This window comes from Dendrobates tinctorius, unplaced genomic scaffold (genome assembly GCF_039654945.1).
Source record: "Dendrobates tinctorius isolate UK_male_01 unplaced genomic scaffold, ASM3965494v1 ptg000034l, whole genome shotgun sequence".
Lineage (NCBI taxonomy): Eukaryota > Metazoa > Chordata > Amphibia > Anura > Dendrobatidae > Dendrobates > Dendrobates tinctorius.
Window position 1 is genome coordinate 7,475,864 of NW_027361702.1, and position 15,092 is coordinate 7,490,955.

Consider the following 15,092-nt stretch of genomic DNA (forward strand, 5'->3'; position numbering starts at 1 on the left):
TGTGCAGCCACCTTGGTGGTAAAAGGGTTGAAAGGAGGTGTCCCAGCTTAGAAAGTTATCAACAATCAACAGAATAGGTGACAACTTTCTGATTGCTGGTGGACCCACAACATAGACCCACACTGATCCAAAAACCTCTTCTCAATGCAGTGATAGAGCCAACTAAACACTCAGGCATCTTCCACATGATCGGTTCCGTAAAGCACAATTCTTCAATAATTTGCTTCTTCTTTATAGCAAAGTTCTCTGACCGTGAAGTAAATAATCTATCAGCAATGAAATGTTTGTGCAAACAGAGTTTCCTCTTCATGTTCCTTATTGATGGGATAAGTTTGCTTGGTTGCTTAGCAAGTCCCCCAAGAGATAAAGCGCATGTAAGACAGCCATATGCTGAAACCATGAGGTTAATTAGAAATGTGTTTGATTCTCAAGTCTCTGCGGACACAATTATCTCTCTACTAGGGAGTGTGAGTTGTACCAAAAGCTTTAGAAGTGGAAAAAGTCAGAGATTTTAAGAAATTGAAAACGCAATGAAAAAATAGCAACTGAGTGGAATATTCTGATTAGAGGAGAAAAATCTCAGGGCAGCTAATGCAAAAAAGCCATTTTTATATAAAAAAGAAAACCTAATTGAAAATATGTTCTTAGAGTTCATTCTTCCCTTCCATTTCATCTGAGGAGATCTCACCACCTTGAAGGTCTTTTAATCTTCCCTCTACAAGGGAGACCCTTTGTTTGAGACTTTGTTGCGCATCACTGTATTCTCGAAGCAAGCGGGCAAATCGAGTGTGCAGCAGATCCAAATTGGACTCTAAGAGCTCTAATTTCTCTTCTGCAGATTTACCTCTCATTGCATTTTTCTCCTTTGTTTCATCGAGTAGACCCTCTTTTACAAGAATTTCTCTTCCTCTTTCCTCAAGAATATTCTTAGCTTCTGGATATTCTACCAAAGCCTCCATTAGATCATCCTTTGAAAGGCAGAAAAGGTCAGAGTAACCAAGGCTTCGAATGTTGGCTGTCCGTCGGTTGCCCATCTTGCTTCCCTCAATATTCAGAATACTAATTTCACCAAAACAACTCCCTGAAGTTAGAATGGCATATTGAGTAATTCCATCTTCTCCAACAACAGCAAGCTTTCCTTCCTTGATTATGTACATTTCCCGGCCAATATCTCCTTTCCGGCAGATGTAATCTCCTGGGCTGAAAACCTGAGGGCGCAGTTTGAGAACCAACTCAACTAGAAGTCCAGCCTCACAATTTTGAAAGATGCGTACCTAAAAAATAATCACAATGCATGGATCAGAGATGAGAAATTACTGGAGACGAGCAGATGAGTCAAAATTCAAATTCGCCTATTTACGCGTTTTTTCCTGGCAAATTCGAAATCCTCTGCAAATGTAAAGTTCTTTATTATACTCTGGGGTCTCGTAATAAACGTAATATGTAAAAATAAGCATAATCATAGCACTTATCTTCTACTTACCTCTCCGGCCGATCTTCTACTCACCGCCAGCCTTCCGGTCCTCACTGCATTTTCTGATGTCCCTCCACTCATGTTTTAAACTTTTGCCCTCTCATGCCACACTGGACTTCTGTGTGTCATGATGCCTTGGAAGATTCTGCATTGGTGCGCAGAAGGACAACAGCACAAGTTGTGATGCCATTTAACGGCCACATGCTGTGCATGCAGAACTCTTCTTCATGACACTGGGAAGTCCAGTGCAAGAGGATCAAAGATTCTAGTGCGAATAGCAGGGGATCAGAAGATGCAGTGAGTAGCAGAGGGGCTGGAGAGAAAACATTGTTTCTTTTTTTTCTAACCATTTGATGGCACATTTTGGTTCATAAAAATGGTGGCTATTGGACGCCACTTTGCTTAATCGGTGTGGAGCAAATTTCCAAAAAACTCTGCATTTTGGCGAATGCAGATCTTTGTTAATTTGAACAGAATTCAATTCAACTCCAATTTTTCGCTCATCTCTGGAACTCACACTGCTGATTTTGCAAGTTTTCCCACCTAGACAGTGCAATAGAAAAAAAAAATCCAGCGTGGAATGAAAAGGTAAAAAATGTGCTTTATTACTAGTTACTAAAAAGGAAAAACATTTTTCAAACAAGCATGCAGGCAGTTACAGCTCCATGTAGGACAAGTGAGGTAGAGCTACGCATTTCGACGTTAGTCTTTTTCGAGATCTGCCTGATCCGTGCGAGGAATTGGATTGGAACTTATCTACAGTCATTGGGGTAAGCTGACATTTTTTTGCCATATTTGCATAGAAAGAATGGAAAGGTCTGTAATTTTTATTTTAGGTAGACTTCACCTGTGAATGACAGAGTCTAAAAATAAAAAACAGAAAATCACATTGTATGATTTTTAAATAATTAACATACATATTATTGCATGAAGTACGTATTTGATCACCAGCCAACCAGCAAGAATTCTGGCTCTCACAGACCTGCCTCCTACTATGCACTCATTTCCTGTATAAAAGACATCTGTCCACACACTCAATCACACTCCAATCTCTCCACTATGGCCAAGACCAAAGAGCTGTCTAGGACACCAGGGACAAAATTGTAGACCTACACAAGTTTGGGATGGACTACAGGACAATAGGCAAGTAGGGGAGAAGGAAACAACTGTTGGAACAATTATTAAAATCTGGAAGAAACACAAGATGACTGTCAATCTTCCTCGGTCTGGGGCTCGAAGCAAAATCTCGCCTCGTGGGGTAAGGATGATTCTGAGAAAAGTCAGGAATCAGCCCAGAACTATATGGGGAAAACCTGGTCAATGACCTGAAGAGAGCTTGGACCACAGTCTCAAACATTATCGTTAGTAACACACTATGCCGTCATGGATTAAAATCCTGCCGGGCACGCAAGATCCCCCTACTCACACCAGCACATGTCCAGGCCCGTTAAAGTTCTCCAATGACCATCTGGATGATCCAGAGGATGCATGTGAGAAGGTCATGTGGTTAGATGAGACCAAAGTAGAACTTTTTAGTATCAACTCCACTCGCCGTGTTTGGAGAAAGAAGAAGGATGAGTACAACCCCAAGAACATTATTCCAACCGTGAAGCATGGTGGGGGAAACTGCATACTTTGGGGGTGCTTTTCTGCAAAGGAGACAGGACGACTGCACCGTATTGCAGGGAGGAAAGATGGAGTCATGTATCACAAGATTTTTACTGATAACTTCCTTCACTTGGTAAGAGCATTGAAGATGTGTCATGGTTGGGTCTTCCTTCATGACAATGACCCCAAACACCCAGCCAGGGCAACTAAGGAATGGCTTTGTAAGAAGCATTTCAAGCTTCTGGAGTAGGCTACCCAGTCTGCAGACCTGAACCCAATAGGAAATCTTTGGAGGGACCTGAAACTCAATGTTGCTCAGCGACAGTCCCGAAGCCTGAAAGATCTGGAGAAGATCTGTTTGAAGGAGAGGGACAAAATCCCTCCTGCAGTAGTGTGTGCAAACTTGGTCAAGAACTACGGGAAATATTTGACCTCTGTAATTACAAGCAAAGGTTTCTGTACCAAATATTAAGTTCTGTTTTTCTATTGTATCAAGTACTTATTTCATGCAATAAAATGCTAATTATGTAAAAATCATACAATGTGATTTTCTGGATTTTTTTAAGATTCCGAATCTCACAGGTGAAGTGTACATACGATAAAAATTAGAGACATTTCCATTCCTTGTAAGTGGAAAAACTTGCAAAATCAACAGTGTATCAAATACTTATTTTCTCCACTACTAATTAAATGGCAGTATTTGATGTTGTATATAAATAAAAAATATAAATAAATCCCTAAAATACAAAAAACATAAATGAACAAAAAACAAGTATAGAGCAGGAGATTTGAGCATCAACTTACCTTCTTAAGTGTGTCCAGATGAACATTTATGGCGATTTCTGCCCTCAATTTGTCAGGTAGATTTTTCAGCACTTCTCTTTCGTCCACTGTCTTTTTGTTAGTCCAAAGATAGTCAAACCACCGGATAACCTTGGCCTCCAAATCTTTGCTCACCTTTCTAAATTGCATATAGTGTTTGATAGCATCGATCTTAGACTGGAACTCTGCCCTGGTTGCATTCATGTTAGAGATCATAGAACCAACATTTCCTACAATGGTAGCAAAGATCAAAACGCCAACGAGGAAATCAAAGATGACAAAAAGGTACTCTGTGTCTGTGACTGGTGGAGGGGTTTCTCCAATTGTAGTGAGTGTTAAAGTAGACCAGTATAAGCAGTAGACATATTCACGGGTCAGGTAACCATACTCGGGATCAGTAACATTGGGATAGACCCACGTGTCCTCCCCAAAGCCAATAGCTTTAGATATAGCATAATAGATGCAAGCATTCCAATGAATGATGAGTAGAATGTACAGAACGAGGTTGAAGATCCGGAAGATGTTTGGGTAACTAGTTCGAGTCTCAGTCTGGTCAAAACATTCAAACATGCGTGGGAAATGTAGCAGCCGGTTAAAGCGAAGCTCTGGGCGGTGAATCCCTAGTCCAAGGTAGCCCAAGTCCGTGGGAAGTATGGAGATGATGTCTAGCTTAAACTGCAAGGTTCCAATGTAACTGTCACTGAGCATCTTGGGATCTCGAACAAGTAATCCTTGCTCTAAGAATCCTAAGAGGAGATAAAAAAAGAGGGCAGATCTGTATGGTTTATACATTTCTGAGTAGTTTCTATTTGGTTGTTGTAATAGTGATGTGCAAAATAATATCAGTGTGATTAACAACTGAGACAAAGCTGAATCCTGATAATCACATATATTTCCCTACACACAGGGGTATCAGTGCTTATGGGTCACCTCACAAACTTTCTGCGGCCTTTATACCCAACAAGAACAATCTCGCTCTCATCTGTCCATAAAATGTTGCGCTATACATAGGTGTCAATGTATTCTTTGGCAAACTGTAACCTTTCCAACATGTCTTTTTTTCAGCAAAGGTACTTTTCGAGGGTTTCTTGCAGATAATTTGGCTTCATGTAGGCGCCTTCTGATAGTTGCAGGACTTACAGGTAATTGAAGATCTTCTGTGATCTCCCTTGATCATTGGACGCTTCTTTGCCATTCTATCATCTATGTGGATGGTATTGTTTCTTTTCCTACTTTGTGTTTTGGGTTTTGTTTGCCATTTTAAAGCATTGAAAATCTTTTTGGCTGAGGAGCCAATAATTTTCGGCACTTCTTATGTTTTCCCCTCTACAATTAACTTCTTGATCAAAGTTCTTTCTCCTTCAGCACAATCTCAGGAACCACCGACTTTACTCACTGAACGAGAGCTAAAACCAGCAGGTACAACTTTTGCTGCCCTTTTCTTTACATAATGGCCATGATTGACACCTGTTTCTTTACAGAATGAATGACCTCATTAACTGAACTCTGCATGTCTATTAATTAACACACCCCTTTTCATTAACAGCCAGTTATACCCAATTAGCAGCGTGCATGTCATGACTGTTGATTCTGTTGGTAACCCATTACTCGCCTATACATAGTCATGCATTTTTTCCCATGTGTTATGATCTGTAAAGCCAAAAACAGTAATTGAACGCAATAATGATGTTAGACTGCTATTATTTTGCACATACCTGTATGTAAAAGTTAATGATAGAACATTTCAGGTGCCAAACAATGTCAAGTGAATATTTAGACCATGAAAAAAGTGTGAATACCAGGTGCAAATGAGTGTTCTGGACTCCTGTATCTTTTTTCTCCAGCTTCTCGCAGCATTGACAGTCTTCCCCTTCCATTATTTTCCTAGTTTGCCTTATTGCTGTCCCCTGATATGGTCCTGATATGATAAAGGGAACCTGTTGCCTCTAAAAATTATCTATACCTGCAGATATAGGGTTAATCTTAAGGTACACAGTGTTGTTATAACGCTGCCTGGCAGCCTTACCAAAAATGCTGTTACCGGTAGAATATGAACCTATTTCATCTCAGCTTTCAGTCATGGGAGCATGCACAGATCGGCTACAGTCACTGCTTACACGACTAATCTATATTCTATCAGCAGCGGCTGTAAGCACGCTCTGGAACTTTTGATTGACATCTGACTCTACAGAGTATCTGTGCAAAGCGATCTGTCAACGAAAGTGCAGGGGCGTGCTTAAATCCTCTGCTCATAGGTTTAGCAGAGCTATGAGCGGTGACTGTAGCCGCTCCATGCACACCCCTATGACTGAAAGCATGCAGGACGTGGTTAGATGCACCTGGATAGCCATGACTAGAATCAGGCCATGTGATCACTGGCCAGTCAGCTGGGGGAAGCTGACCAGAGTGGATTTGTATTGGAGCCAAAGAGAGACAAGCCAGCATCTTTGAGAAGAGTCCGTGTGCACTAAACTGCAAGTATCACTAGTTTCTATGGACAATACCTAGACAGAACTGGTACTATCTCAGCCAAGTCTGAGTAGTCATGGTCTGTATTATTTAGTTAGTGCCTGGAAACCGCTAGGGATTTTATATCTATGGTTTTGTTTTCACTTCTGTGCAACCAGTGGAAATGAATCATTATTCCATTTCTGATATCTAGAGAGTGAACCCCTACGACCTTTAGATTAACTCCATATCTTATATCTGCAAGTAGATAGAGTTTTCCATTGTTACTGGTTCCTTATGTATGAAATATCTCTCCATATATTTTGCATTCATCTTTTGGCAATCTTTTTGGAACATAAATATTTTGAGTCACATTCTCATTGGGACATCGCCTGTCCCATCGTTGTTTGACCCGCCACTCTGCTAAAGGGGAAAATATGAATGTGTTGAATTTGTTGTAAAACTAGTTATTGTACAAGCAAGTGAAAAATATAAAAAAAACAACAACATAGATTACCGGTACGAAAGCGAATAATAATGTCAATGATGTATATAGCGTCACAAACGTAGTCCAGCGTGAGCCACAGTATTATAAAGCTGGTCTGAAGGTCATTAAAGCATGCCCTAAAATAAAAAAAAAACAGGGATTATCCCAGAGGCTTTGGTTAAAATGTCAAAATGTTGGAAAATCAAGTTGTAATGTATCTTTAATTAAAATCAAACACTAAAATCTTGAGATTTTTAGAGAGTAGCCTGAGAGAAAAAGAAAAGAGAAGCCAGCGTTGCCAAGGTCAGAACGCATAACATAAAGTGCATTTGCACATAACATCTAACTGTATTCAAAATGAGATATTTAGCAAAAAAATTGATCAATTCAATTGAGCCACCCCGCCGCGCCAAGGCAATCTCATGTGGGGGGTCCTACTCTACGTTTTTAATAAACACTGTGCCATTACGGCCTCCTAGATACATTAAAAGCAAGACCACTTTAAATGCAATCGGTACCTGAGCATTTCTGGATCGCTCCCATGATGCCAGAAAAGGCAAGTGCGGATGAAGGCCAACCAGGTCTGAATACAGACGTGTCAGGTTTTAGCCTCCACACATTGCCTGACCAGCAAGCATAGATGAAGGGCAATGCAGGTTCAGATACAGGTGCACGCTGGCTTCTCTTTTCTTTTTTTGTACATTGGTATGTGGCTGACCACCACTGTTGCCGTGCGCGCTGGGTTATGTTCGCCATTTTTTCTGTGTTCACTGTGATGGATCTAGGCTGCTGTGCACACATACACAGCAGCCCCACCCTGCCCCAAGCTTTATTTAATTGTGCACCTGTATCTGAACCTGCATTGCCCTTCATCTATGCTTGCTGGTCAGGCAATGTGTGGAGGCTAAACCTGACATGTCTGCATTCAGACCTGGTTGGCCTTCATCCGCATTTGCCTTTTCTGGCATCATGGGAGCGATCCAGAAATGCTCAGGTACAGATTGCATTTAAAGTGGTCTTGCTTTTAATGTATCTAGGAGGCCGTAATGGCACAGTGTTTATTAAAAATGTAGAGTAGGACCCCCCACATGAGATTGCCTTGGCGCGGCGGGGTGGCTCAATTGAATTGATCAATTTTTTTGCTAAATATCTCATTTTGAATACAGTTAGATGTTATGTGCAAATGCACTTTATGTTATGCGTTCTGACCTTGGCAACGCTGGCTTCTCTTTTCTTTTTTTAGCCTGAGAGAAGGGCTGACTGTCACAGCTAAGTGTCATGCTCTTTCTGCATTGATCTCTCTTAGCGGATGTTATTTAGTTACCCCTTGTTTTTGGGAATGAGGAATAGTTTGATTCTAGCAGGGGTTAAGCAGAGGGTCCATTCCATTATACGACTGACAATTTCCATCAGTGGTAAATGTGTATGGTAGGAAAAAAAATGACTTGTGCCAAAATGACCATTATCACCGCCAAATTAGATATTATGTTCATATTTCTACATTAGTACATGTATTTAAAGGACATTTGTCAGTAGGCTATGTAATCTGTGAGCATCATAATGTAGTGTAAGAGACCCTGATTCCAGTGATGTGTCACTTACTGGACCGTGTTTTGCTGTTTCCCTACTATCAGTGTTTTATCAGCAGGAGATTATCACTACTGGGCAACTGTCCTTGTGCTTCCTACTCCAACCACAACCCCACCACTCATGTCACTATACAGTGTGCACAGGAAGCTGCCAATCAGAGGTGTGGGCAAGGTTATACAAAGCTCAGCATTCGAGCTCTGCAGCAGAGAAACTGTGATTCTATCACAACTGCTGCACCCAGTAAACTAAATGACACATCGCTGGAATCAGGGTCTCTGTCTCTACATCATGCTGCTGTCAGATTGCCTAACGAAGACCTGCTGACAGATCCCTTTTAAGAATACTTTAGTCATAGGTGGAAAATACCTGAATGTATTCTTCTTAAGGTCCCCTAGTTCATGTTGCCCTCTGTGAGAGCTGCACGATTTAGTGATGTGCTACATGCAAACACATACTGGTTTTGCTAAACTCACACTTTATTTGTTGCTTGTTGCAGTATCCTCAATATTTCTGTGCACTGAACCTAAAGTCTATCGAATATTTCAGCTGCATGCTGAAAAATTCATACAGGTAATTTAATAGAAGCAAGCGACTTCAATATTTTTGGTCAGTAAAGGATCATTGCAGGGGACCTCTATTTTATCCCAAATATTGTATTACAAGCTGAATCTTAATTTCAGTGCCCACTGCAGAATGAATGTTCTGTAGTAGGAAGAACAAGCCTTCCATAGTAGGCAGAACGAGGCCTTCCATAGTCTGAGCCTTTCATAGTAGGCAGAATGACTCTTCCATAGTAGGCAGGATGAGCCTTACATATTAGGCAGGATGAGCCTTCTATAGTAGGCAGAACGAGCCTTCCATAGTAGGCAGAACGAGCCTTCCATAGTAGGCAGAATGACTCTTTTATAGTAGGCAGAATGAGCCTTCTGTAGTAGGCAGGAAGAGCCTTCCATAGTAGGCAGAACGAGCCTTCCATAGTAGGCAGAACGAGCCTTCCATAGTAGGCAGAATGACTCTTCCATAGTAGGCAGGATGATCCTTACATATTAGACAGGATGAGCCTTACATATTAGGCAGGATGAGCCTTCTACAGTAGGCAGGATGAGCTTTCCATAGAAGGCAGAATGACTCTTCCATAGTAGGCAGGATGATCCTTACATATTAGACAGGATGAGCCTTCTTATAGTAGGCAGTATGACTCTTCCATAATAGGCAGAATGACTCTTCCATAGTAGGCAGAATGGCTCTTCCATAGTAGGCAGAATGGCTCTTCCATAGTAGGCAGAATGACTCTTCCATAGTAGGCAGAATGAGCCTTGCATAGTAGGCAGAATGAGACTTCCATAGTAGGCAGAATGAGCATTCTATGGTAGGCAGAATGAGCCTTTCATAGTAGGCAGAAGGATCCTTCTATAGTAGGCAGAATGAGTCTTCCATTGTAGGCATAATGAGCCTTCTATAGTAGGCAGAATGACTGTTCCATAATAGGCTTTTTCCTTGCAGTAGATCTCTGCTCTTCCCAAATATGTACAAATGCTTTAATAATTCATGTTTGCAGTGGTAATCCGGACAAAACAGCCCTTTTTCAAGAAACTTCAATGTTAATGAGAGCCTGCCACTTGCGCAAAAAAAAAAATGATTTAAATACCTTGCACATATCCCTGAGCTCCCCTGATTCTGACACTCTTTTCTGTTTTGTGCTGCATTACATCATTGCACATAATGCATACAATGGTATCTTTTGGAGTACAATATGTGAAATCTCTACTTGCCAACCAACTGGGCGTTTCTTCACAGTCTTCTCTGGGGGCGTGTGTTTTCTCCCCTCTCTCCCAGATGCTAGCAATTGTAAGGGCAGACAGAGACTGGTTTATGCCCCACCCCCCTTAAGCACATCCTGGTTTCAGCTGGTATACGTGTATGTATTTATATACTGTATATGTTGTTATGTATAAGACAATTGTACATGTGATTGTATGTAGGGAAAGTGTAGTAATGAAGTTAACCCACTAGAGCGGGACACATTAGCACACATAGAGTAGGTTAGGAAATAGTTAACATTGGAGGGGCCAATTGTGAGTAAGTCAGTGAGTTTTCCCCATTTTAGTCAGTAGGGCTGGAGAGCCCGGATAGGGCAGTTGGTAACGTAATGTTAAGCAAGTAACCCAGTCTTCCAGGGCCTGTGGGCCGAAGGTCACAGCAGTAAAGGAATGCAGGGCAGCTCCAATATGCGACAGCTAACTACGTGGGCAGATGCCCTTATGTCTGGGGTGAAACGGACAGGGGAACTCCTGAAGTTAGTGAGGCTGACCAGAAAGAACGCTGTGGAACCGGACGAGTCGGTACGACCTTGGGACATTCCGGAAGAAGTGAGGGAAAGCACAGGGAAAGAAAAGGATGTATTCTGTGATGAACCTTATCTTGCTTCTGTGAATGAGTTGGACGTACTGAAATTAGAACCTAGTAAAATCATTTATTTTAAGTTGAAACTGGACTCCGTCTGAAACCGTTATAAGGAAATCCTCAGCAGATCAGAGGGGACCCTAATGGATCCGAAAGTGGGAAGGAAGGTATGCTACAAAGGGGACATTGAGTGTATGTGGCGGGAGACTAGGGTGTGACAGAGCAACCACCATCAGCTGCGATTACCTCCCTGGTCCCCCCTACACAATCACAGCTCAGCAGCATCTAACACTGATAGATTGCTAGATCAGCAGCTGAGCTGTGATTGGCAGCATCTGTGAAGCAGGGGATAAAGTGCAAACCCCCAGAGAGGATGCTGAAAAAATGCCCAGTTGGACTACAAGCTGAGATTTCACATACAGCTCTCCAAAAGAAACAAATATGAATATCTATGCAATGCAGCGAAACAGCTCAATATTGAAAAGATCGTCAGAGTCAGGGGAGATTAGGGATTTTTTATAAGGTATTTAACTCAATTTTTTTGAGCAAGTGAAATGTCCTCTTTAAGGAGTTTCAAAAGCAGACTTACCTGACAACTAGTAAAAACCAGTTATAGAGCACAGGTAAAGAAATGACAAGGAGCCACCGATAGTACCATTTTCCAGAAGGGTCAACTACAAGCCTCTCCGATAGCTTCAACCTGGTCACACAAAGAAAAAGTAACTTGCCTTATGAAGGAAATTAAATTGATGACGTCTTACTTTTTATGAGATCATTGGCATAATCATATTGGAGAAAAGGACTTCAGATATTCAGATACTGGCGAGAACCACTAAACAGCAAGAAGTGATATTTGTAACTTACCGATGGCTCGTCTTGTTTTGAGCATTTGTGCCTGGATCCTTTTTCTCTTTACCGGCGTTACCTTCTGTGTTTTGCTGTTCAGGCCCTCGGAACCGGTCCAGAAAGGAATCAGGTCTCTGTTCTTGATCCCGCAGACTTTTATGGGCCCATTCTCGTAGGACCACAACTAAACGCACTATCCTGAGAACGATTAACAGAACTTTCAGTGGTTGTGGGAATCTCCCAACATGAAAACATGCAAAAATAATAAAAGGAGACCTGTGGACTCAAAGCTTCATATACTGTGAGAAAGAAAATATGTGCTGCTATGAAACTGAGCCAATATGAGAACTGATCAGGGAAAAGAAGGTGATTAGTCTGGATGCTTATCATTGACTGCTCATGATTGACACTGCAGTTTCCTAAGGAATGAATAATCGGAGAAATCATTGTGACCCCAGGACTTTTCCAATAACTGGTGAGGTTCTCTTGATGTTAGGCATAGTCTATCCTACGTACCTGGACAATGCACCTCTCCCTCTAAAAGACGCCCGTGACACAACATCACCGTTGTCTTGGGAAATAACTCTTTGCAGTTCTGAAGAAGTGTCATCACACACAGACAATGCCCTATTAGACAGAAATAAGAAAGGGAAGATTATGCATGCCTAGATGCAGAATATTTGGTAACGATTTCCATATGTGCTATTGCTTGTATTGTTACATGAATAACCTGTAATATGTACTAGCTGGAAATCATATAATAAGTAGGAATTGTAATCACCTCTCAAGTACCAACTGTGTCATCAACAGGGAGAGATAAACAATAGAAAAGGTGTAAAAACCAAACATTTATTACACCCCAGAGTAACCCTCCCTACGCGTTTCCTCCATGGTATCAAGGAAATGGGGATAACACGTATTGAGGCGAAAAATCTATCTAATCTCTCCCTGTATTAGTAATTTATTAAAATTGCTTCTTCTCCTAGATCGTTTAATCTTCTTGATCCCCATGAAATTCTTAGCTCAAGTGTTGCCATGATGTTCCTGGTTGATTTGCCTAGCAATAGATGTATCCAATTCATTTTTGGTATCTCCCAGATGTTCCCCCACGCTTCTCCTGAATTCTCTAATATTCTCCATATTCAATACCAGTCCCCTTGTCTCACTGGGAGCTATGTATCCACTTTTGGTGGGGACATGATGTGACTGTGTAAAACACCTTCCCCAATGGAACAATTCTTATGTAATGTGATCATGGGGTGTCCACATCTGTAAAATCACAAATGTCATGATCCATTTTGAGAACCTTTTGAGGATCTCCATAACTAGTGGTGCTTCGTTATCAACAGTAGAGATTAGGCGAGTATGTCTATCCTGTATCCCTGTTTTGTCACGAGGTGTTAGGAATCCATCTCTCTCTTCTGTTTAAGTGAATAATGGTACACTTCCCTCAATACCCAGTCTGGATGTCCCCTCATTAAGAACCTCTGTCTTAGCTTTCTGGATTTGTTTATTACGTCCCTTTGGTAAGAGCAATTTAATCTCAACTGCAAACATTGACCTTTTGGGATACCTCTTTTCTGGGAGTACGGATGGTGGCTGTCCAATCTAAAAAGCGCTTTTGTCGATATTGGCTTCCATTAAATGGTCGTATTTAGTGTTCCATTTTGAGAGTTCATGATCATTACGTCTGAAAAGGGAGTTTAGTTGTATCGATCTCGTGAGTGACTTGTAATCTAATAGAATTTTTATTGAGGAATCATACAAATAGCACAAATGCCTCACGTTGTCCCTGCCATGGAGTGAAAACCTTGTCTATGAATCTTACCCACAGATCAATGTGTGCGGTAAACTCAACAGTGCGTTCAGTGAAAACCTAATGTATCCTCCCACTAGCCCAAGGAACAGGTTGGCATGAGTCAAGACTGTCATGAGTCTCCTCAGATTTGTCTGGCCAATTATTTTTTTACCCTTGATGGAAAAATCCACCACAAGCTTAGGGGTACGGCCATGGGAAGCCCCTGTGTTCCTAGTTATGCCAACCTGTTCTGGTGGTGATGGCGGAGTTCCCCAAACCAGAGCTTAACATGTAAGACTGGTTTTATTCTCTTCAACAAAAAGCATGAAATCGCTTATTCGCTTACCTACTGCCACAATTGTCTGCCGTCTCCAATTCATTTTCACTGGGTGTTTTAATGGCTAAATGTGGGTGTAAATTGGGAGAGGAGTTCTTTTGCCCATTTGTCTGTCCAGTCATCCTCCATGGGAGCACTTGGAAACACAGCTTTTAAGACTACAGATGGTCAACTGTTTGAATAAGCAGATAATTACACCACATGAAATAGATATTCTAAGAATGGCCTCATATAGTAACACTGCACGGGTATCATGCCTAGGAATGCTCGTTTCAAGATAATAATGCAGTCTTTTCACCCGACGAATGAGCACAACGCTTGTTTGTTGGGTGAAAAAATCGTTTTGTTTGCATAAAATATCAACGCTCTCGGCAGCACATAAACAGGACCTGTGCAGCCAAGAACAAAGACCGTGTATGTGTAAGGGGGTGGCGTTGCTATGGACCATAGAGACAAGCTGCCATTTAAGAGACGGCACCCCCTTGGTTAGAGCAGTTGGACATTCTGCGCTTCCCTGCTGTAAAGACTGTTTGGTTTCGTCTGCCAGCACTAGAGAGGGGAGGGGCTGCTTTTCTGTGTGTGAGGAGAGACCCGAGATTTCTGCAGGAAGATGTGCCTGCCTGGAGCTGTGAGGAAAAGAACGTTTAGTCTGAGACTGTGACTTTGTAAACTATTCTGGGGATAAAAAGGTGGCTTTCCTGTGTTGCCGTGAGAAGCAACGAAGAAAAAGCAAGAAAGGAATCCAGAGGAGGGAATCCACTGTTTCTAGGATCATCACTGGACCTGCACACAAGGAAAAGATCACGTTGCACAGAGCTTCCAGGAAGACGTGTGCACCATCTTGCAAAGCTTCAGGGGCCCTGGGAATGGACTGAGATACCAACGCTACTGTGAGTATTAACCTCTTCTGTGCACACGCTAGGGTTTAGGATAGGCTGCAATAGATAGAGCACGCCAGCCATGTGGCCTGGTTAGAAAAGGACAGATAGGTTATAGTTAGTGTAGCATCATACATTACTTTACTGTGTTGTCTTGCCAGTTGGATAAATACACTGAGCTGTTATAGTTGGTGCTTCGTGCTGTTTGACGGCCCAGCTAAAGAATATTATCCTTGTAAATTATCTGTTTCCATAGCATTCCCCTGTTTCTGCATTTTCCTATACACTGCATTCCTTGTCTGTAAATAAATTAACCCTTTGTTGCTTGCACCTCATCTTGTGTTCCGTAGTCTCCCTGCATTGTGGTAGTCCCCCAGCCATCGCTTCATATGCTCACTGAA

General features: G+C 41.8%; 1 protein-coding gene across 1 annotated transcript; it reads right to left on the reverse strand.

Moving 5' to 3' along the window:
- Positions 1-589: 589 nt before the first annotated feature.
- Positions 590-13,971, reverse strand: CNGA2 (cyclic nucleotide gated channel subunit alpha 2). Its single transcript, XM_073573182.1, has 7 exons — positions 13,823-13,971; positions 12,195-12,305; positions 11,697-11,876; positions 11,422-11,532; positions 6,870-6,976; positions 3,887-4,650; positions 590-1,274 (listed from the first exon to the last, which is right to left on the reverse strand). Exons 1-7 carry the CDS (start codon positions 13,933-13,935, stop codon positions 645-647), a joined length of 2,016 nt encoding a protein of 671 aa, XP_073429283.1. The 5' UTR covers positions 13,936-13,971; the 3' UTR covers positions 590-644.
- Between the last annotated feature and the right edge of the window lie 1,121 nt (positions 13,972-15,092).